We start from the raw sequence: 24,597 nt of genomic DNA on the forward strand, positions 1-24,597 counted from the left end.
GAGTTAGTTCATCATAAAATGTATCTCACCAGTCAGAAAAACATCTATATTCTGCTCTACTTTAACTAAGACAAATATATTCAGGTAAGCTCTGCTTTCTCTAAATGTACCACTACCAATACTTAATTTATATTTATGATACTAAAAAAACCATGATATTTAACAAACAAGTATGCCAAACCTGCTTTCAGAGCAAAAACAGTTCAATTAGTATAAAAACAAAAGTCTATGTACTCTTTGAAGGCACCTAGCCTCTACTCAATTAGGTGATTAAAGAGAAAAAAAAAAACCAACAACAAAAAAAATGAATGATTATGTGAAACTGCCCCTGACTAGGACATCTGCATTTCCCCTGGGAACAACCAGCCCTGGGCAGACTTGCAGAGATAAAAATCTAAAATCTAACTGTCTCAAAAATGTTATAATTTAAGGTCAAAGACTTCTGAAGGCTTATAAATAAGCTTTATTTAATATGAGAAATTAAACATCTTAAGAAGAAACACTGCACTAAGGACCATATCCTAGATGGAATATCAATTATCACGATGAATTTCAAAGTAGTAATTATATTCTAAATAGTTTGATGGAGCTGCGTACTTGGAAATCAAATTTCTTTGCCCAATTAGGTCAGTTATAGATAACCAAAAACCAACTATTCATATGGTTTTGAATTTTCTGAGATAGCGCACATCTGAAAATTTTCATCCTGCTGTAAGCCAAGGAGAATGGAGACTATTCATTTTTTGTACACGATGGACTAAAGCCTTATCATTTCATTTAAATTTTTAAATAACTTGGCTTCTGCTTTTCTCTTGTGCTTCGTTTTGTTGCACATCCTTCAAATTGAATATTATTCCCCTATACCAAGAAGTACTATAATGCTTGTAATTTGGGATGCCACTGTAGTTTATTAGTGTGCATGATACTGTACCCCTATATCTCTGATCAGATTTCTCCTTCCTTACTTTACCTAGCTAAGTCATACTCTCAGCCTTCAAAACTCTGAAACCACCTCCTCCAAGAAGCCTTCAGTGGTTGTTCAGTGCTCTTTCCTAGAAATATCAGGTATTGTAATTGATTGCCTACGTCAATCTATCAGACTATCAACTCTTTTAAAGACATAGACTATGCTCAGTGTTTGTTAACTTGATGAATATGTGGTCTAAAGACCATATGCAGTTTACTTGACCATGGGTTTATCTACTCAAGAGTTGAAGAATAGGGAGTTTACCTCTTAGCTTACATAAAGGAGCTAATAAACCAGCAAGGCCTTAACTGCACAACCACAGCTCTCAATGTGTAACTGGACCCTCACTAGGAAGGGATTCTACATGGGCTTTAAATCATGAAGTGTTATTTACTACCTACATGGCCTTGGACAAATTACATCATTTTTCTAGACCTTAGTTTTATTATTTAGAAAATGAATATTATAATACCTACCTTAAAGAGTTTAAAAGGATTAAAAATTACTTGCAAAAAGTGAATATGTATACGAGTATATGTGTATATGCATGTGTGTATAAGGAAATGGGTATATGTGCATATGGATATTTGTATAACAAAAAGTGCCTAGCTTAGTAGGCTAGAAACTCAATAAAAGTAACAATTATTATTAGCAAGATTAGATTATTTACTTTTGTAATACAAACATAATTACTTATATAATTTGTAGCTGTAAGGATTTGAAATCACTGAATTATACCATAAAGCACTTGAGTCAAATTAGAGTCATCTAAGTGGAAACCCTTTCAATTCACCACTGTAATTCAATATTCATACAGCTTGACATAAATGAATTTCAGATCTTATGGGGTACAAATTGAAAAATCTGAATGACACTGCTTTAAGGATTACTTTTCTAAGCTGCCTACTCAGATGAAGATATATCATTAAATTATTCCTCTAAACATCCTCTCCCCTCTTTCTCTCTTAGACACACACACACACACACACACACACATAGTAGATGCTCAGTAAATGCTAAATAAAAGAATCTGATGAATGATTGGACTGCTCTGAATTTTAAAATATTCATAGACCAAAACAAAGCTTTAAAATGTGAATTCAAAAATAAAATCAGTAACAGTAACTGGCTTGTTTAACCCTGTATTTTATTATGAACAAGCAATACAATTTATATGCAGGAAATTCTGAAATAATCCTAATTCCTTACTATTCCATGAAAATACTTCACACAGGTTTCAGCAGTTACCCCATATATACTGGTCATAGGACAAAGGCTATCACTGGATCTGTGGGCTATCACTGGGAAGTGTCCAAAAAGAATCTCAGGCATTTTTGCTGTGATATTATACAAAGTTTTATAGATATTTATATGTATTTACATACTATAATCACCTCCACCATCTCACATAGACTGTTACAATAAATAAACATTTTCATACACAGTCTCTCATTTGAGCATCGTGATAACCCTGTGAGGTATATATTTGATATATATATGATATTAAACCCACTTAATAGATGAGGAAACTGAAACTAAGATTAAGTGACATGTCCGGGATAACACAGCTATAATATAAGGCTACTAGGCCAACACTCCTTCTGTAAGACAGCTCCATCTCTGAAAAGTTAAAATTGTTTTTACAAATGTACTACAAGTTCCCAAAGGCAAAACAGTAGGAAAGTATCAGGATAAAAGTCAGGAGATTAGTATCTGAATCTTAGTCTACAACTTTCTTTCTATATAAATTGGATAATATTCTTAACTTCTCTAAGCCTCAGTTTTCTCACTTGAATAATGGGAATATCAACATCTATCTTGCTGGGTTCCCATGAAGAATAAATGAGATCATGTTAATGGCTTCACAGCAAAGTAAGTCATAACGGGTGCTTAGTAAATGGTAGCAATTATGTTTATTATTATTTTCCTTTTTCTCTAGGCCTTAGCTATGTAATATGTTAACAAGTTTAAAGTGGATTATCTTAAAATTTTTGTAGTTCTAAAAGACTGCTTCTCCATTGGAAAGTGAGCCATTTCTTTCTATTTTAAGAAATTTTCTATTTTAAGAAATACTAAGGTTTCTAAAAGTAGTTACAACTGTCTCTATCTGTAGTTTCTCAAAATATGTGTACAAGTGCTAACAGGCAACATGTTCACTAAAGAAAGTAGAGCTTACCAGTAACTTTGCAGCTTGAACTCGAACTACCCAGGAGCCATCACTGACCATGTGACAAATTTTTCCAAATGCATCATCAACTAAGCGAATTTCTTCATTAGAAGAAGGGATTGGGACAATGCTAAATTTTAAAAAAAGGAAACCACAAATGACAAAACATAAGCCTAAAGCTGCAGGTTCAACTGAGTATGACCAATGAAAACTGGCACGGGTAGAATAATTGAATATTAAAATCCTAGAATGATGAAATATATTTAGGTGCACTGCAAATTTTCAGTGTCTTGAATAAAAGTGTTTAACCCACCAAAGGTTCAAAGATTTATGAAGATACCAAAAACTAGCTACCATAGAGTATTTTTATATCTCTAGGTTTATTCATCCCTACATTTGCATCACTCTCAATATAGTAAATCACAGAATAATTGAATATACTTGCAAATCTCATCCTAAAAGAAGAGGCAAATTCCAATTAATTCTTTCTTTTGTGGTGGGGCGGGGGGTGTCTGTAGGTTTATTAAAGCATTCTGGTTTTCTGAATTCAGCAGGCAATTTAACGAGGAGGAAAAAAACACTTCTTTTCCTATAGAAGTAGCTCCTCTATAAAAAGAATAATAATATTTATCTCTCCACATCAAAGAATCTCTGTGTGAATAAATTGATTTGATTACTGTGAAAATATTTATAACCAGGAAAATACTACACAAGGGATCATTATTCTCAAACCACCTGGTATCTTTATCTGGCATTTGTATTTACTAAAATGGGCCCCAAACAATTTTAAAGGTTAAAAAAGAGCGGCACGGGGAGGCTGCAAAGCACTTGAGACAGTCCCATCTCTTCATTTATAGAAGAAGAGGCTGGAAGCCAGAGAGGTGAAGTATCTTTCCCAAGGTACACAGAAAGTTCATGGAAGGCAGAGCTGAAGAACAAGGACTAGGTATTCTGATTTTAAGGTCTCTGCTTTTCCCCTATTGCACACTGCTTTCCAAAAATCTAAACAACATTCTTTTTCTGGAGGTGGGCTTTTTGCATGGTAGGAGGAAAGAAAATGGCTTAGCAATGAACAAAAGCTGGCTTACACCCACACTGACCTTTCAGGATAGAGCTGACTGACAACCCAGATAAGCTGGACTGCAGCACTGCGCACTTGTTCATAGTCATCAGAGAGCAATTTACAGGCCTGCAAACAAGGATTCCAAAAGTCTGTTAGTTTTGTGTCCCCCAGGTGATGTGCAAACTATTTTCACAATGAAGATAGGGTAGCTGAATAAGGATGCCAATCATAATACTTGTGGGTGGTTTTAACTTGTTGCATCTTTGTCCAACAAAGAATTCTTGGCCCCTGTCAGCTGCTCTGTGTTCTGACTATGCATCCTCCTACCCCATGTCAGAACCACAGACTGACAGCACAAAAGCCATCTAGAATAGCACAATCCTAGCAAAGCTGACTGGGAGCCCACAGTGCTACTTTCACAGGCTTGAAGACCAGAGATAGTTTCTTCCTCCATCTGTAAAATCAAAGCACAATTTTCTGATTGACAAGCTGTCTGAAATTAATGTACAGATTTTTGTTTTACTTTGCTCTGAAATGAAATATCCCCACTCCAGCCAGTCATAGCATTACCCTAAACTTCAACACCCAAACTACTCCATTTCTGAAATTTTAAAATTCTATATGCCATGCTATGACCATAATATGCTACTTCACCAGCTCTTCCATTTCCATGACTTAACCCATCATACCTGCTCCTCAATCCCACTTAGCCTACCTATCCATTTAATCCTTTTCTCAATCTTGGCACTTCTGACATTTTGGACTGGATAATTCTTTGTTGTGAGGGGCTATCCTGTCCATTGTAAGATGTTTAGCAGCATTCCTGGCCCCCTTCCATCAGACGGTTGTAGCACCGCACCCTCACCCTCTCCCTCTCCCCAAGAGTTTCAACAGTCAAAAATACCTCCTATCCTGACCTTTCATCAGCATTTGACACTGTTCACTGAGAACTCTCTCTTGCCTTTTCTGAAATATATTCTTCCTCTTCCTCCATCTGGTTGCTCCTCAGTTCCATTCTAAGGCTCCTTTATTGTCTACCTCTTAAATGTTGGATCTTGCCCATGGTTCCACTCTTGGTCTCTTTTAAGCTTCTTACTCTCCCTTGAGTATCACCATACACCTTAGATATTGATGGATCCGAATACTCATCTCCAGCTCTGATCTCCTCCGATCTCCACACCTTCAAAACTATCTATGACCTAGAATTCTTATTATAGTTGTTGTCCCACCAACTCTTAAAAAGTCAATATAACCAAAGCAACTAATTCTACCTTTAATCTCAAATTCTCCACCATAGTTCCATCCTCATTCCCTTGAAGAAGGCCTTGAGGCCCTCATCATTGCTTGCCTAGTGTTAAAAAGAAACAACAGGCCCAAACTGGAGTCACTTCTGCTAAGCCCCACCAAGACTTAATACCTAATCTAACTGCAGTTTCAGCCTCTCCCAAATGTAGAATTTTAATCCAAAAAGTCTAAAATTTCCTGGCCAGCACTATTAATTTGCTGATTAATCTGCCTGCCTTTCCCTAAAAGAAAGTAACCTTGTCCAAAATAAGCCACTTTTAATGTCCTTGCCCCACACTCTTTCTGCTGATAAAAATCTTCCATTTTGTACAACTCCTCAGAGCATCTTTCTATTTACTATATGAGATGTTGCCTGATTTGTGAATCTTTCCAATTAGATCTTTAAATTTAATTGGTTGAATTTTGTTTTTTAACCCTACTTAACTGACACAGTCTTATGCCACTAAACTATGAACCATCTGGTTAGCTCTTCTTCCTCTGCATCCTTACTCTCCATGTTTCCACATGGTTTTAGGCTTTAATTATTTGGCTTTCCACATGGTTTTCCAATAGGGAGAGAAGGGGCAGTTCACATCAACACAACTATTCTAAACTCATTCTACTTCATTCTGTAAAAGAATAAACTTGGTTTATACACCAGTCATAGGGGCTTGACTAATTATCATTTTCCTCCGAAAGATAAAACCACTGTGACAGGCTAATAAAATCTGGTCTCCAAGCATGGATTTAGATTGCTTGACTCTAGATTCCTGCAATTATTCTACAAGAGAAATACCACTTTGTAAGATCTTTCGCTTAGGTGGTCAATCAGCTTCTCCTAGTGATCTTTTAACTTCATTGTGCTTCTCTTTATCAATATTACAATAATTATGTGATATCTTTTTATATGATCCCATAGCTTTGGTCGTCCTCCTCCGGAAATACTCTAGATTGTCAAGTGTGGTGACTGACAAATGTGGTGCCAGACTGACTTCATGTTGGCCCAACTAACCAAAGATCAGCAAGACTACAACTTTGCTTACTCTGAATACTACACTTCTCTTTGCATACTCTGGTATTTATACTGATACCTAAATCCTCCTAAAAGTCCTTTCGCAAGTACTAGTGCTACTCAGTTACATATCTCCCACTCTCTTCTTACAATGCTATGCTTTGAATATAACCTCACAATCATCCCAATTAATGTTACCACTGTTAGCTAGCTGAAGCTCTACGTTTTCAAATTCTGACAACCACTGTGCCACCTTCCCAGTTTCACGATACTTCCCTTCCCCTTATAGTCATTTAAGGTACCTGATTATAAATTGTTTGGTGTAATTTCAGTCCTCTTTCATGGAGCTGCAACTATATAATAAAGATATAGTTTAAATATTTGGAAAAAAAGATCGATATTACCAGCATCCCCCATAATCCCTCATATTTCTTCCATTAAATCAGATTAACATAGTTCCTTTTAGCCAAAATCAGTGCTATATAAATAAGAAACATGGTCAAAGATTTTTCAGTAGATGTATTCGAACATTTAATAAATCTAACCCACAGACTCTCCTAAGGGGATATTAGAAAAATATAAAATAATGATAAGAAGGCTGAGGAAGAAATGGTTAACACTATCTCCTCCTAAAAAGTAGCCACCTGCCCACCCCTTAAATTTCACCTATATTTCTGAAACTTGGAAGGTACAACCTGTACCTATTATACTACTATACCCAGGGGGAGGGATATAACTTAGCATTGTATTACAATCGGTCCAGGTTATATCTTCCATGTTTCAGAAACATAGGTGAAAGCTACCAGAGAAGACCAAAGAAAAGCACAATGTCATACAGAAATGTGCGCCTTTGAGTTCTGTAATGCCACCAACGTCTTCCTGAAAAATATACATAAGGTATATCCTAGAGAAATTCAAAATGTATCCACGGCAGTATTTAGCCACAAACTTAAAAAAACAAATGAAAAACAAACAAACAAAACTCTCCCCATTTACTTTCCATGATCATATTTACCATAGCTTTTATAGCTGCTGTTCTGACACGCGGGTCTTGGTCAATGAAGTAATCCCCTATAATCTTCTGGACATCTCTGACAGCTAGGCCTTCAGCATCTTTTGCGACACTTTTCTCCAAAGAGCCAAGATTGCCAAGTAATTGCAGGCACTTATTTCTTACACCATGGGAGGTATCTGTCAGGTGCTATAAAAAGAAAAGAGAGAACAAAAGCACATGACTATCTTAAAAATAAACAAACATACCAAAAAAAAAAAGAGAAACAAAACCATTCTGTCACCTTTAGGGGTGACTTTGAACACTACATTCTCACCACAGCCTGTCTAGTATCATGTTACTTGAGTATGTGTCTTCCAAAAAGAATCATGAGCCCTTAGAAAATAAAAAATAAGATTCCCATTTGTTCATCATTGTATTCCCCACAGCTAGCACTTAGCCTTGTAAAGAGTATGTACTTAAAAAATTGCCTCTAAATTGCTATCAAATCTAAAAACAAAACAAAAATTTATAAATTTTTAAAACTTTTAATATCCATATAGTAATATGTAAAAATCTTAAGTGTACTGCTCAATTTTCACAAAATGAATATAGGCATATAGCAAACACCCAGATGAAGAAACAGAACATGACCAACACCCCAGAAACTCCCCCTTGTGCCCTTTCCCAGTAACTACTCCACCACCATCAAAAATAGCCAGTATCTTAACTTCTAACACATAGATTTGTTTTGCCTATTTTTGTACTTTATAAAATCAAATAGTGTCTGGCTTCTTTTGTTTAATATTAGCTTTGTGAGATTAGAGATTATAGACTGGCACATAGCTATGATTCATTCATTCTCATTACTGTATAGTATTCCATTTGTGAACACGCCACCGTCCATTTACCCTTTCTATTGTTGGCAGATACTTGGCTTATTTCCAGGTTTTGGCTACTATGAATAATGCTTTTATGATTATTCTTGAATGTGGCTTTTGAAGTACATACTCACATTTCTGTTGGATCTATACTTAGGAATGAAACTGCTGGGTCACAGGGCATGTATATGTTTAATTTAAGAAGATGCTACCAAATAGCCTTCCTAAGCAGTTGTACTAATTTAACTAATTTATCCTTCCACCAGTGATGCCTAAATGTTCCAGTTGTGCCACATCCTGGTCAACACCTAGTACTGTCAATCTTTTTCAATTTAGCACTTCTCACCAGCATTATAAACAAATTATTGGTTATCTCTCTCTCATACCTAGTCCAAAGCTAATGAAATAAGCTATTTACATAATGCACTAACAGGAACTGAAAATATGAAATGAGTTTGCACGGTAGGTTATAATATGGTGTGGAATTCTCCTTTTTAAACTTTTTAAACTGAGGCCCACAGTAAAAAATATCCATTATGTTGCAACATAACACTCACATACTATGTGTATATATATGTACATACACACACACAGAAATTTTAACAAGACAATATTCATCCTTATATCTTGTGATGTGCTCTGATATTTCAACTGTTTTGTTTTTCAAAAAATACTGATCATGACCCATGAAACTGATTGCAATACCCACCAATGGATCATGATACTCAGTTTGAAAGGCACCAGTATAGAGAAAAGTAAACGGAACTCAAAATTTAAAAACCTGGGTTCACAGATCTCCTTAGAAAAATGGCTAGTTTTAGGACTGGGTCAAGATATATATAAGAAGAGTCTGTGAAGAACTAATGAAGTCTAGATCAAAAGGACACAGAAACCAGTGTGAAATGAGCTCCCATTGTCAACATTTATATGACACCAAAAGAAAGCACACATCTAGAATGCAGGACTTCCATAAGACCAATAACCCAGTTTCTTCGATAGATCTATGGCATTAAAAAAAGGGAGCACTGTTACCAATTAAATGAACTGGCATGAAATGATATGAAGTAATTTAATAATGGCATCATGGCTATATTGAAAAATATTATGTTTTATCAGTTAGAGATACATACAGAAGTATTTATAATTGAAATAACATGTCAGGGATTTACTTTAAAATACTAAAGTAGGTAACACGAAAAGTGAGAACAGATATAAAAGATTGCAAAGCATAAGTAACTCAAATTTACACTCGAAAACTAGAAAATAGCAAATTTGAAATTTTCTGTAATATGAATTATACACACACACACCACCTAGCTTAAATTTTCAGCTCTGACACGCTGTAAGTGTAATTTTGGTCAAGTCACTGGACCTCTCAGAGCATCGAAGTCCTCATTCCTAAGAAGGAACAATAATACATACCTTCATAACTTATAGGTTTATCATGAGGTTCAAACAAGAATGTAAAAGAAAAAAAAAACTTTCTATACTATATACTATAAAGCATGGTATGACTATTAGTTATTATTACTACAATCTAAAATAGTAACAGAGGTATATGGTCACAGATAAAGTATACGTATGGTTTCATTAGGAGATAACTATGTATACAATTATCAATACAAAACAAGTGTTTTTAGATATTCCCTTTACATTCAAATTTTCCATATATAAATGAAATCATTAATTTGAACTCAAACAGCTAGTTTCTTTCCCTTTTGCTCACTCTCTCTAACATTACCGGCACTCTCAGGAATCACCCATCTTTATCCTCTTGCCTTAATTCACTAATCCCCTATTTTACAGAACCACAAGATAAGTGATATGTCTAATAACACAAAGATAACAGTGAGAGAGCTAATACTGGAATCCAAGTCTCCTGACACTCAGTCCAGAGCATTTCTCACAAAGTGCATAAATATTTTCATGATTTTGAAAACTTTACTATGTTCAGAGTTGGGCATTTGAAGCTTACATACTTAAAAGTCTCTACAATACCTGTTTTCATTACAAATATGAATATTGTTACTGCCCTGTATCGCTAATCTCCAGCCATGAAGAATCATTCAGGTTTCTAATTACTGCCTAATAAACACAGTGATACCAAATAATCAATTCTTATGATTATTAACTAGGCTGCCAATACCTTATGTAAGTAACACATACACATGCAACTGAACAAACCAGAAGATACATCAAATAAGTACATATATTAAGAATAATACTAACAAGAAAGTTACAAATAATAGAGAAAAATTTAGAATGAACACTGTAGTACTGAGTTTTAATTACAAATAGAGAACAACAGATTTTCAGTAAACATAGACACAGAAATATAGACGTAAATGTGAGTATATAATGTAGATATATCCTCTAACACTGTCAACTGAGAGGGCCCATAAGCAGCAACACTCCAACAGCAATGTGCACATTTAGTGCCCAGATCTTGGTTTCAAAACACAATTCTCCACTAAGAGGAGCCAGGGCTTCTTGGAACAAGGCTAACTCCAGGGCTAGAGCAGAGAAAGTAGTAAGATGAGCCTGGAATATTTTACTGTACCAGAAAAAAATGAAATATTCAAAGAATGATAGAGAAAAGTCAAAAAGATACAGAAGCTAACTTGAAGGGGGTCCTACTTGGCTGAATCAAGGAATGTGAACAACGAGATGAATAATGATAGTAAAAGATTATGATCTGTAAATAAACAAGGACTCCATGAGCTCATCACTGATATTAATAATTGGATAGAATATTTACATACTTTCAAAGTACTGCCCCCCAAAATATTCATTTCAAAAGGAAAGAGTAACTTCACAGTGAAGAAGTTTGACACTACTCTAACCAAGTGGTTAAAGTAAACATCATCAGTAATGGGACAAATCAAAACGGTGCACCACCTAATAGGGGGCAATGAGAAGAAAACAGCATTCATGATATTCTTGCCAAAGATGAGTAACTTGAATCTAATTATGAGAAAATATAAGACAAACCCAAATTCAGGGAGATTCTACAAAACACTTGTCCTATAATTTCCAAAGTGTCAGGCTATAAAATCAAGGAAAGACAGAGGAATTATTCCAGACTGAGATGATGAGATATGGTGACAAAAATACAATCTGTGGTTCTGAACTAGATCCTTTTCCTGTAAAGAACATTACTGGAACAAATGGTGAAATTTGAATGAGGTTTGAGGATTAAATGGTAGTAATATTTTGATGTTAATGTCCTGATTTTAATAATCGTATGGAGGTTATGCAGGCACATATCTTTGCTTATGGGAAACACACACTGAACTTTTCAAGAGTAACTTACTCTAAATGGTTCATACTTACTTTAAAATGTTTCATAAGAAACAAAAGTACTTTATTTCTATAGCTGGAATTTTTCAAGTTTGAGATTTTTAAAAAATAAAAAGTAAATAGTCTAAATACACACAAAAACAAAATAACCATATTACTTAATAAACATTAGAAAAATATTACATTATCTCTAAGAATAAGTATTTTAAGACCATAAAAAGAAAGGGGAAGCAATGCAGAGAATGCCTCCAGGAGGTGTAGGAGGCTTTGCAGAGAAAATAGATTTCATAAACTGTTTCACCTCTTATTCAAGAAGCAAAGTAGCATAGTGGAATGAGCACAGACTGGAATCAGATAAAACTGGGTTTGATTATTGGCCCTGCAACTTAGTATCTATTTAAGCTCTACTAGGCTGGATAAACTTTTAGAAATTCTTACTTTGTAATAATAGGAATATACCCTACCATGAAGTTTTATAATGAGTGAATGAAAGGAATTCATTTAATAATTATTGCATGTAAAATCAGCTTATAGTGTCTGGGACAGAACAGACATTCAACAAGTATAAGGACCTAGCATAGTGCCTGGCACTTACCATGTTCTTTTAAAAACAACCTACTTAAGAAGAGAAAGGGACAGGTGGAGAAAAGAAGAACAGATGATGGGAAAAAAACAAACAGAAAACAGAGAAGGGTCAGGTGTAAAAGTGGGCCTCCTGGATGATACAGGTCTGCTGATCTGGAACAGACAAATATGAACTTTCTGTTGATAGCTGTCTGAAAATAGGGCAATCTGTCATGAAAGGCTAACTTGGAGGAGAAAACAAAGGAAACCTGCTGAGAAAACTCCTATGCAGAGGGTAGGATTCTCAGAGGGAACCTTTCATTATAAAAATGGCTCAATCAAACATTTTAGCTCAGAGTTAATTCTTGCTTCCAAGTTATGTAAGCTACAGAAATATGAAGCACACGCAATGCCTTATATATAGTAAGGGCTTAAAATTGTCCATCAAAATAAGACACTGAATCTTAGAAGTTAAAGAGAAACTTCCAGATATAAAGCTGGCAATGACTCTGTCACAACTGATACAGCAAGTTTTTTTTTAATAAACTATATTTAGTATGGAATTTCTCATAACTAAATTGGTGACTAAACCACCAGCCCCTGGAAGACTGCTACCACTGTGACAAATACTTTTATTTTCAAACAACAAACTAAAACTTTCTAGCTTCTATTACGGTAACCAGGCAACACTGATGCACATATGATCTGGCTATTACTGAATGTTAGCCCAAAAGAGAGAGTAAGTATAAATCATACCCTCAGGAAAGCAATTACAACTTTATGATGTCCTTCCCCAGCAAGTTACTTCTTGCATCCACGGCTATCATCATGAATAGCTGCCTAGGGTCTGCTCGGCAGATGATGCTATTTCGGCATTATACCCAGGCTATTCATTAAAGTGTCATCATTTTTATATTAATGGAGTAAGTAAACCATATCCCCAATAATAAGAACAATTCATGTTAAAAAAAATGAAATAAGCTATGAAATAAAAAACTGTATGGTTCTATCAGTTGCCTTAAGAGCTTAATGTACTTTTGCCAAAGAATTAAAAGAACAGAAAAGAAAGAAAGGCTGGAAGAGAGACAATAGGGCGACAGAGACAAAGAAGAATTAAACCAGGCTATAAGGAAGTCTTATAAGCAAAAATGACATTTGTTCTTCTAGAAAAATCTTCACATATAGGAAAGGAAGTAGAAGACCTCCTGTTTCAGTTGTGCAGATGCTACACAGAAAAGAATATTAATTTCCTGGCCAAATCTATGAAACAAACTTCTTCATCTTTCAAATAAGGATTAGATGTATAATGTATCTCAAGGAATTATAGATAGGATAAAATGAGACAAATTTTGAAAAGTTAAGAGTACCCAAAAGCATGACTTTTTTTCCTATTATGAAACAAAGAATATGAATCATACCTTGTATTTAAAAGATATATAAAGGAACAATTTTAACTTAATAAGAATAGAACATAATATATTAAATAAGAGATAGGAAGGGATGGAGGGAAAGCTCTATTTACAGTAGAATGCCAACTAATAAACATAGAAGTAATGATATGTGCTGATCAGCCCTGCACTCCAGCCTGGAGGACACCTTCAGAACAAAGGAAGATTTCTGCTAGATTACTAACCACCCATTCTCCACACCTATGAAGAGGAAGAACCAAGAGTCATTCCCTATGGCTAAAACCATGGGGAACCTATGAGTTAAAGGCTGGAAACTGCCAGGCCTTTCACTCTACATATTCTTTCTTACCTTTTCAAACTACACGCACTTCCCTTTCCTCACTGTATGTCCATATTAAAGGAAATGGGAACTAAAGAATGATATATAAACTGAATTCCCTGAACACTCAGGGTCCCTCTCAGTGCCTTTACAGTCTCTCTCAGTCCTTCTCTCTATTGTCTCTGTCCCTCTAGGTCCCTCTCAGCGCCTTTACTCGGTCTCTCACTGTCTCACTCTGTCTCTGAGAGGAGACCACACTCTGCCTGTGGAGTGTTACCCCTTTTCTAATAAACTTTCCTTTTGACTCTAACTTTGGCGTGTGTGTTGAATTCTTTCTTCAATCTCTGCCAAAGGACCCTCTTCTTCTCTCAGTACAGGGCTTGGTCTCCCCGTCACTCGGGGAAATTTGCCCTGTCCTGCGTCAGAAGGAATAACAGTTTAAAAATCACCATTTTGCAATTATCAGAGTAATAACAAACTTAGCAAGATTTATTAATAGTTGCTAAAATACTGAGTAAAAGTTTGATGAGGAAGAGGACATTTATATAATTTCAAAGTATCTCCCCACAAATTACTTATTAATCACAAGGGAAAATAGTACAGTAAGTCCTGACTTCAGTGTATAAGGAAATCAATTTTACCATAGGCTAATTGATATCGGTAAGAGTTGAGTTCCTACAGCGCCTCATCAACATTATAATAAAATGATTTGAATGAAACAATGTTACCCAAGGATCTGCTGTGACTCTACACTGAAAACTCTAACAGATGCCACTTTAACCAAGTATCAAAATCAACATCAATAAAATCAGTCAAACCTCATCTGTGCCTCATGACACGATGCACTAAGATGCAATATAATTCATGTGGTATTCCCGCCAAAATGCATAACCTGATCTAAACTGAAAATATCAGATAAATACATTCTAGAAAGACATTCTAGAAAATAAATGTCCTATTTTAAAATATCAAGATCATGAAAGACAAAAACAGGCTGAGGGACCTTTCCAGATTAAAGAAGATGAGATATGAAAACTAAATCAATATGTGATTCTGGACCAGAAAAATTTATATAAAAGATAATACTGGAATAAGAAGTAAAATTTGAATAGTCTGTAGACTAGTATTAGTATTGTATCAAAGTTAAATTAACTGATTTAGGTAATAGTATTGTGGTTATAAAAAATTTATCCTTGTTAAGAAATACACATATAAGTATTTACTTTAGTGGAAAAGGGGCATGATGTCTCAAATTTACTTTTAAATAGTTCAGAAAAAAATAAATGAGAATGATAAAGCAAATGTAAGAAAGTGTTAACTACTAGTGGATCAGGGAGAAAGGTACATGTAAATTATTTATAATATTTTTGTAAATTTTTGTTAAGTTTGAAATTGCTGGGGTGTTTGGAGTCTATCCCATACCCAATCCAATGCTTTCCCAGAAGTCCTTCTCAGTAAAAGAAAGGCACCACCATCTAATCTGGCACATAAGCCAGAAACCTAGGAATCGTCCTCAGTAATTCCTTCACCCTCACTCCATGCTCAATCACTAAGTCCTGAAAATTTTATTTCTTAAATATTTCTAAAATCTATCCACATCTTTCCATCAATTTAACCCAAACTACTATAATCTCTCACTCAAGCTACTACAATAACATCCTAACTGGTCTCTCCACAATTATACTGGCCTCTTCTCCAATCAGTTCTCTACAATGCAAGAATAATCTACTCAAAAAACTTTAATGGCTGCTCGGCAAGACCCTGATCCAAGCCTAATGATTCTTAAATGGTTTTTGGTCTCAGGATCTCTTTACTGTCTTAAAAACTATTAAGGACATCCAAAGAGCTTTCATTTATATGGGTTTTGTCTCTCGATATTAACTGTATTAGAAATTAAAACAAAATTTTTTAAATATTTCTTTATTAATTCCTTTACTCAAGTATATGAAGAAAATCTAGTATGAGATATGTAGTTGAAAAAAGAGGACTAGTAAGACCTTCCCTCAGAGAGTCCCTAAAAACACTAGGGGTCCTTAGAACACACATTGAGAACCATAGCTCTAGCTTTACTGCCATTTTTAAACTCATCTAACACAGTGTGCTCCTTTCTATATAGGATCTTTGTACACACTGTTCCCTTGGTCTAGACCACCTTTCCTTTCCCATTCACTCCTTCCATTCCCTTTGCTTAATTAACTCTTACCAATATTAAGATCTTAAAATCTAAGCTCAACTATCATTTCCTCTAGAAAATGGCTGAATTCTTTAATTAGGTTAAGCCCCACCACCCACACCATATTCTTCTCTTGGAGCTATTAAAAAAAATTTTAGTTAAGAAACCCTGCCCTAATCTTACATACCTGACAAACTATTTCATTCAAAACCCAAGTCAAATAACTTCGATTCCAGAATGCTCTTCCTTAATACTTCTCTTACCCCAAAGACTTTTCCACTCCTTCATTCGAGCAACTTTAGATACCTCAGTTACTTCTGTTATTGCAAGAAACATACTATATTTTATATGTTATAAGCCTGACTGTTGGCTCATGAGTTCTTTAAAGGCTGGAATCCTATTTATCCAAGGAAGACACACAGATGGCCAATAAGCACGTGAAAATATGCTTACCATCATCAATCACTAATCATTACAGGAAATCAAAACTACAAATATTCCACTTCATACCCATTAGGATGGATAGTGAGAAAGAAAAAAAAAAGAGAAGAGAAAAGGAAAAGGAAAAGTTTGCAAGGATATGGATAAATTGGAAGCCTTGTGCACTGCTGATGATAATGTAAAATGGTAAGACACTGTGGAAAACAGTATAGCAGTTCCTCAAAAAATTAAAAATAGAATTACCACATGACCCAGCAATTCCACTTCTGGGTATATACCTGTATTAGTCTGCACTGGCTGCCATAACAAAATACCACAGGCTGGGTGGCTTAACCAACAGGAAGTTATTTTCTGTTTTGGATGCTAGAAGTCAAAAATGAAAGTGACAGCAAATCAGGTCCCTTGTGAGGGTCCTGTCATTGACTTGCAGACAGCCATCCTCTTGTCATGTCCTCACATGGCCTTTCCTTTAAGCACAGAGAGAGAGACAACTCTGATCTCTTCATCTTCTCATAAGGACACCAATCCTATCTGATTAGAATAGGCCTTATGGCTGCCTTTAACCTTAATTACTATCTCCTTAAAGGCCTGTATCTCTAAGTACAATCTCATTGGGGGTTAGGGCTTCAACATATGAATATGGAAGGACATAATTCAGTCCATAATACCCATAAGAATTGAAAGCAGGTACTCAGAGAGAGATTTGTACACCCATGTTTACAGCAGTATTATTTGCAATAGCCAAAAAGTGGAAGTAAACCAAGTCTCCATTAATAGATGAATGGATAAACAAAATGTGATATAGACATATAGTGGAATATTATTCAGCCTTAATGGAATTCTTATATGTTACAACATGGATGAACTTTGAGGATATGCTAGAGACTGAATGTGTTCCCCCAAAATTCATATGTTGAAATCTAATCCCCAATATGATATTATTTGGATGTGTAGACTGTCTGATTACATCATGAGGGTGGAATCCTCATAAATAGGATTAGTGCCCTATAAAAGAGACTCCCAAGAGTTCCCGTCTCCCTTCTACCATGCAAGGACATAGCCAGAAGACAGCCAGCCATCTACAATCCAGAAAGAAGGTTGTCACCAGACACCAAATCTGCTAGCACACTGATCTTGGATCTTCCAGCCTCCAGAAATGTCAGAAATAAAGGTTTGTTGTTTAAGTCACCCAGTTCATGGTATTTATTTGCTATAGCTGCCCAAAATGACTAAGACAGGATATTATGGTAAAATAAACCAGACACACAAAAGAATTACATGATTTCAGTGATATGAAATACCTAGAGCAGTCTAATTTATAAAGCCCAAAAATAGAACGGTGGTTGCTAGGGACTGGGGTGAAGGGAGAATGGGGAGTTACTGTTTAATGGATAGTTTCAGTTTTGCAAATCGAAAAGAATTCTATGAATGGATAATGGTGATGGTAGCACAACAGTGAGAATATACTTAATGCCACTGAACTTGTACACTTTAAAATGGTTACTATTAACAAATTTTATGCTACGTATATTTTACCACAATTTAAAAAAATTTTAACAAAAAAGTTAAACATATGTTTATGAGTCTGTTTCTGTTTTGTTTTGTTTTAGGTTCCACATATGGTGAAATCATAGGTATCTGTTCTTTGTATGACTTATTTCACTTAGCATAATACTCTCTAGACCCATCCATGCTGTTGCAAATGGCAAGATTTCATTCTTTTTAGGCTCTGTAAACTGACGACTGCCGAAGAGGTATGGAGAAGGGTGAAAAAGGTTAAGGAGAATAAGAAGTACAAATTTCCAGTTATAAAATAAGTCACAGAGATATAATGTACAGCACAGGAAATGTAGTCTATAATATCATAACAACCTGCTACGGTGTCAGATGGTTACTAGACTTATTGTGATCACTTTGTTAGGTATATAAATGTTGAATAACTATGTTGTAGTTCTGAAATAAATGATATTGTATATTAACCCTACTTTAATTAAAAATAATAAAGTTTTAAAAACATAAAAATTAAAAGTTAAATATAGATTTACATGATCCTGCAATATAAACCCAAGAGAACTGAAAACATACATCCAAACCAAAAAAAAACCTATAAACATTTTTAGCAGCATCATTCACGATAGCCAAAAGTAGAAACAAATCCAAATTTTGACAGATTCACAGTATACCAGAGTGAATTGTTTTTAATAAAGACTTTATTGAAATATAATTCACATACCATAAAATTCATCCAGTTAATATATATAGCTCAATGATTTTTACTGCATTTATATGTGTATAATCATCAGTCAATTTTTCAACATTTTCATAATTTCGAAAAATACCCTTTTGCTATAAACCACCTATCCCTCTATCCATCTCAGCCCTAAGCACCTACTAATTGACTTTCTGTCTCTGTAGATTTACCTACTATGGAAATTTCATATAAACAGAATCATAAGTGTGGATTTTTGTAACTGGCTTCTTTCACTTAGCATGTTTTTAAGATTCATCCAGGTTGTGGCATGTATCAATATCACATTCCTTTTCATGGTCAAAGAATATTCCATTGTATTTTGTTTTACATACTCATTATAGCTGAGATGGTTATATGGCTTGCTTCCATCTTTTGACTATTATGAATATTGCTGCTATAAACATTCATGTACAAATTTTTGTGTGAATATGTTTCAGTTCTCTTGGTAAATACCTATGAGTGGAATTGCTGGTTCATATGGTAAGTCTATCTTTAATTTTTTGAGAAACTGCCAGACCGGTTTTCAAAGCAGGTAAGCCATTATATTTCTCCAATAGTAGAGGAGAGTTCCAATTTTTCCACATCTTCACCAACATTTGGTATGGTCAGCCCTTTTTATTATAGCCATCCTTAGGGTGTGAAATGATTTCACACTGTGGTTTTGCTTTATATGTCCCTAATGCCTAAAGATGTTAATTTATTAGCTATTTATATATCTTCTTTGGAGATATACAAATGTCTATTCAGATTTTTTGCCTATGTTTTAATTGGGTTATTTGTATTTTTATTATTGGTTTTTAACAGTTCTTTATATAGTCTAGATATGCAAATCCCCCATTAGAAATATAATTTGCATTTTTCCCCACTTTGTGGATGTCTCTTCACTTTGTATCCTTTTAATCACGAGTTTTCAATTTTGATAAAATCTAATATATCTATTTTTTTCTTTGGGTACTTATGCTTTTGTCATATCTAAATAAGCCACTGCTAAAGCCAAGGTTATGAAAATTTATCACTATGCTGTCTTCTAAGAGGTTTATAATTTCGGCTCACATTTAGGTCTTTGATTCATTTTGAGATGTTTTGCATATAGTATTAGCTAAATTTCCAAATTCATCATTTTAAATGTGGATATCCAGTTGTCTTAGCACTAAGTGTTAAATAAACTATCGTTCTCCATTGAATGGTATTGGCACTCTTGTCAAAAAGCAGGTGACCACAGGCACATGGGTTTGTTTTTGAATTCTCAATTCTACTCCATTGATCTTTATATTTATCTTTATGCATTACCACAGTAATCTTGATTACTGGTGCTTTGTACAAAGTTTTGAAATTGGCAACTGTAAAGCCTATTATTGTTGCTCTTGTTCAAGACTGTTTTGACTGTTTTGGATCCCTTTAAAATACAATCATTTTCACGTATAAGTTTTATACTTCTTTTGCTAAATTTATTAGTATTTTATTATTTAATTCTACTGTAAATTGTTTTCATTTTCATATTGCTCATTGAAAGTATATAGAAATACAATTGATTTTTTGTATATTGATATTGTATCTTACAACCTTGCTTAACTCATTTATTACTTCTAATAGTTTATTAGTGTATTCCTTAGGACTTTTTAGGGCCTCCAGCGCAATGCTGAAAAAAATGTGGAGAGACACACAGGATATGTTTCTTTCCTGATCTCAGATGTGGAAAGCATACAATCTTTCACTATTAGTATGATGTTAGCTGTCAGTTTTTCGCAGATGCCCTTTATCAAGTTGAGGAAGTTCCATTCTATTTCCAAGCATTTTTAGTGTTTTTGTAATGAAATGGAATTGCGTTTTGTCAAATGCTTTTACTCTATCTACTGAGATGATCGTGTGGTTTTTGTATTTCATTCTATTTTCATAGTGTATTCCATTAACTTATTTTCAGATGTTGAATAAACCTTGCATCCTTGGGAAAAATCCTACTTGGTCATGGACTATAATCGTATTTACATATTGCTGGATTTGATTTGCTAGTATTTTGTTTGGAATTTTTGCATCCATTTCATAAGAGACATTGGTCTATAACTTGCTTTTCTTGTGATGTCTTTGTTTTCAGTATTAGGATTATACTAGCCTCATAGAATGATTTGGGAAGTAGTCTCTCTTCTATTTTTGGGGAAAATTTGTGAAGAATTGATATTATTATTGTAATGTTTCATTTGAAGACATCTGGGCCTGAGCTTTTCTACATGGGTTTTTGTTTTGTTTTTTCATTATTAATTCAATTTCTTGTCATAGATCTATTCAGATTATCTACTTCCTTTTTTTTTTAAATGCCTAACAGCAGCTGGTATTCCTAGGTGGTCTCCCATCCAAGTACTAACCAGGCCCGACCCTGCTTAGCTTCCGAGATCTGACAAGATCCGGCACATTCAGGGTGGCACGGTCGTAGACTGTCTACTTCTTCTTGAATCAGTTTTAGTAGTTTGTGTCTTTGTAGGAATTTGTCCATTTCATCTAAGTTATCTAATTTACTGGCATATAACCATTCACAGTATTATTATTATTTTTATTATTATTATTTTAGGCAAGGCAAATCTTGGTTGAACTCACAGATTGCAAGCACCTTATCAGTTTACAATTCCTTATTTTTAATTTTTTACGCCTACAGCACCTAGTCTTCCTAGATGGTCTCCCATCCAAGTACTACCCAGGCCCAACCCTGCTTAGCTTCCGAGGTAAGACAGGATCGGGCTTGTTCAGGGTGACATGGCCGTAGACATCACAGTATTATTTTATAATCTCTTTTATTTGTCAGGTCAGTAGTAATGTTCTCTCTTTCATTTTTTCTGATTCTAGTAATTTGAGTCTTATCCCTTTTTTGCATAGTCAGTATAACTAAAGGTTTGCCCATTTTATTGATCTTTTCAAAGAGCAAGCTTTTGGTTTTATTGATTTTCTTTATTGCTTTCCTATTCTCTATTTTATTAATGTCTGCTCTAATCATTCTTATTTCTTTACTTCTGCATGCTTTATTTTGGTGTGTTCTTCTTTTTCCAGTGCCTTAAGATTGATTTGCAAGCTTTTTTCTTTTTTACTACAGGCACTTATAGCTAAGTATGCTTTAGCTGCATCCCATAAGTTTTGGTATGTTATATCTTCATTTTCATTCATCTTAAAATATTTTTTATTTTCCTTTTTGATTTCTTCTTGGATCCACTGTTTAGATAAAGTCTGTTGTTTAATTTCCACATATTTATGGGTTTCCCAAATTTCTGTTATTTATTTCCAATTTCATTCCATTATAGTCAGAGAACATACTTTCTATTATTTCTATCAAAAGGGTGAATGTTATTATATGTGAATCATATCTCAAGGCACACTGTATGACAAAATCACATCCAAAATGGCAGCAAGCAATAGAAATAGCAACCGTGGGTGTAAACCATAGTCTTTTCTTACCTGAATCTGCAAAAGCTTATGACAGATCTGCTATTTCCAGATTTTTTTTTTACCTTATTATAAGCCTCTACAAATGGTGAAGAAACACACAAAAACCCTAAATGAGAAACTGGCAATGAATAAGAAAAGTTCATTCTTAAGAGAGGAAATATAAATGAAGAACAAATCTGAAGCCTCACTAGTAATCTTTTAAATAGGAAATTTGAAAAAAATGAAACACCATTCTCCTCCTACCATATTAACAGGTTTATCTCTAATTTTTAAACACTGACATCTGATGCTAGACTGATACAGTGAAATTAGGTACTCTCATATACTGCTGGTGGGCATATAGACTGGAATACTTTGGAAACTAACTTGGCAAAAAGTATCAAGAGCCTTAAAAAAATTCTAAATGCTTTTAACTAGTTTTTCTACTTGTGACAATTTATGTTTAGGAAATAACTCTAAATACAGAAAATATTTGAGACTAATAATATTTATTACAGTATTATTTACAATTTAAAAGTGTAAGTATAAATTTCAAATAACAGGAGAATAGTTAAGTAAACTATAGTTTAATTATTGTATAAAATAATTATTAAAATGCATCCATTAAAAATGTTTACAAAACATTTACAACAAAAAGAAAATACTTGTTATGTTAGTAAAAAAGAAAAAACTGTATATAGAATACAATTACAGCTATGCGTTTTGAAAAACTGCAAACAATCTATATAGGAGAAAATCAGAAAGGAATAAATCAAAAAATTAATAATGGTTATCTTTGGGTAGTGAATTATGAGTATATTTTTTTCTTTACGCTTTTCATTATCTTTCCAAAGTTTCTATGAGTATAAATTTTTATAATAAAAGGTTTATTTTGATCAAATTTAAGAAACTGCCACTTCCAAGCATGACAATCCACTTAGTACAATTACAATGCCTCTCTTACAAGTACAACCTCACAGATATATATATATTCACATGAGAGACAAATTCCCTCAAACACACAATCCTTAGCTTTTTCCATTTAGTCTCTTAATATTATACTCTGTCAAAGTGTTTTATGTTTGTTTGTTGTTGTCACTGTTGTTTATTACGATAACTGGAACACTCTTTCCTGGGGCTCAGAAATAGCATTCTAATTCTAGGAATATAATACTCTTCTACAATTTAAATATACTTGTCTTCTTATAACCTCAAAATCAATTTATCATAAAGATTAAAGGCAATTCTACAAGGTTTAGAAGCTGCTGTTATGTACAACAAAAGGCAGCTAATTAAAAGTTCCATAATAAATCAAAAGGCACAACTAGTGTGCATGTATTTTTTATAATCAGAAAAAATTTAAAAAATTTTCCCAAACACTTGTTTGTGTCTAGCTGGTCTGTTTATTAAGGCAACAACGCATAAGAAAAAGAACATAGGCTTTGGAGTCAGAGAAACTAGAGTATATACCCTGGTTCTGCAAGTTCCTAGCTGTGAAAATTGGGACAAATGAAACTCTCTCAATCTCAACTCCTACCTTGGTAAACAGGGATAACAGTACTTACCTAAAGGACTGCAAGGAACAAATAAAAAACTGGATGTAAGGTATCATAATAGGCAAAGTGCTTATATTAGGCACAGTTTACATGTAGCTACTATAATTATTTCTATTTCTTTTGGGAGGCTGAGGAAGTTCATTTTATAACAAATTACTCAACTTTATTCCTAATCCAACATTAAGAAACAAAATGAGACAGTTCTTAAAACCATTAAGAATCCTTAGCAATTCTCAGATACAGAGTTACAATGTAGATCTAAGCAGATCTTACAGCTCATACAACCTCTCCTGATAACACAAAACTATTCAAGAAAGAAGCAACCCATGTCTAACCATTATACTCTTACCTTGCAAGCTACATCAACTAATCGCATCTGGATAGCTTGATTCTCTGGGAGTTTAGTGCCTATTGCAAGCAAAGTGTCCAACAGTTGAGCTAGGACTTGATGAGACTCTAGAAAGGAAGGTGGAAAGTTGTGTTACAGAATTTCAAAAGGAGATCACTACAGACACTAAATTTACTTGAGTAAATTAAAGAATGTAGATTTTTGTCAGCTAAGTCCTACTATTTGATCCTTGATTCCCCTTAACTAAAAGTTAACTTCCTAAAAGGATCATATTTCACCCTTTTCCCCATTTAGAAAAAAAAAGTGCAGCTTGCTGCCAGCATTCATTTAACATCACATGTAGGAATACTACATTTTCTAGGTTTGACATTTTCAGCGCTCGAGAATTACAATATTTTGTAAATGGAAATACGACAACAGAATGCTATAACTAGAATGATGTCATTTGTTGCCAAAGACTAT

General features: G+C 34.2%; 1 protein-coding gene and 2 pseudogenes across 2 annotated transcripts in view; all 3 read right to left on the reverse strand.

Moving 5' to 3' along the window:
* The window catches only part of INTS4 (integrator complex subunit 4), an 84,701-nt gene that overhangs the window by 48,035 nt on the left and 12,069 nt on the right, over nucleotides 1-24,597 (reverse strand). Inside the window, exons 4-8 of one of the 2 annotated variants that reach the window (XM_039848131.1) lie at nucleotides 24,136-24,242; nucleotides 7,509-7,694; nucleotides 6,796-6,846; nucleotides 4,235-4,323; nucleotides 3,144-3,264 (exon numbers count right to left, since the gene is read on the reverse strand). In XM_039848131.1, the coding sequence (XP_039704065.1) occupies nucleotides 3,144-3,264; nucleotides 4,235-4,323; nucleotides 6,796-6,846; nucleotides 7,509-7,694; nucleotides 24,136-24,242 (554 nt within the window). The remainder of the gene's footprint in view (nucleotides 1-3,143; nucleotides 3,265-4,234; nucleotides 4,324-6,795; nucleotides 6,847-7,508; nucleotides 7,695-24,135; nucleotides 24,243-24,597) is intronic. The other variant, XM_039848132.1, reaches the window with a different exon arrangement.
* LOC120590644 (uncharacterized) lies at nucleotides 21,134-21,251 on the reverse strand (annotated as a pseudogene).
* On the reverse strand, nucleotides 21,461-21,579 carry LOC120590733 (uncharacterized; annotated as a pseudogene).

The sequence above is a fragment of the Pteropus medius genome, unplaced genomic scaffold (genome assembly GCF_902729225.1).
Source record: "Pteropus medius unplaced genomic scaffold, Ma_sr-lr_union100, whole genome shotgun sequence".
In the NCBI taxonomy this organism is placed as follows: Eukaryota; Metazoa; Chordata; class Mammalia; order Chiroptera; family Pteropodidae; genus Pteropus; species Pteropus medius.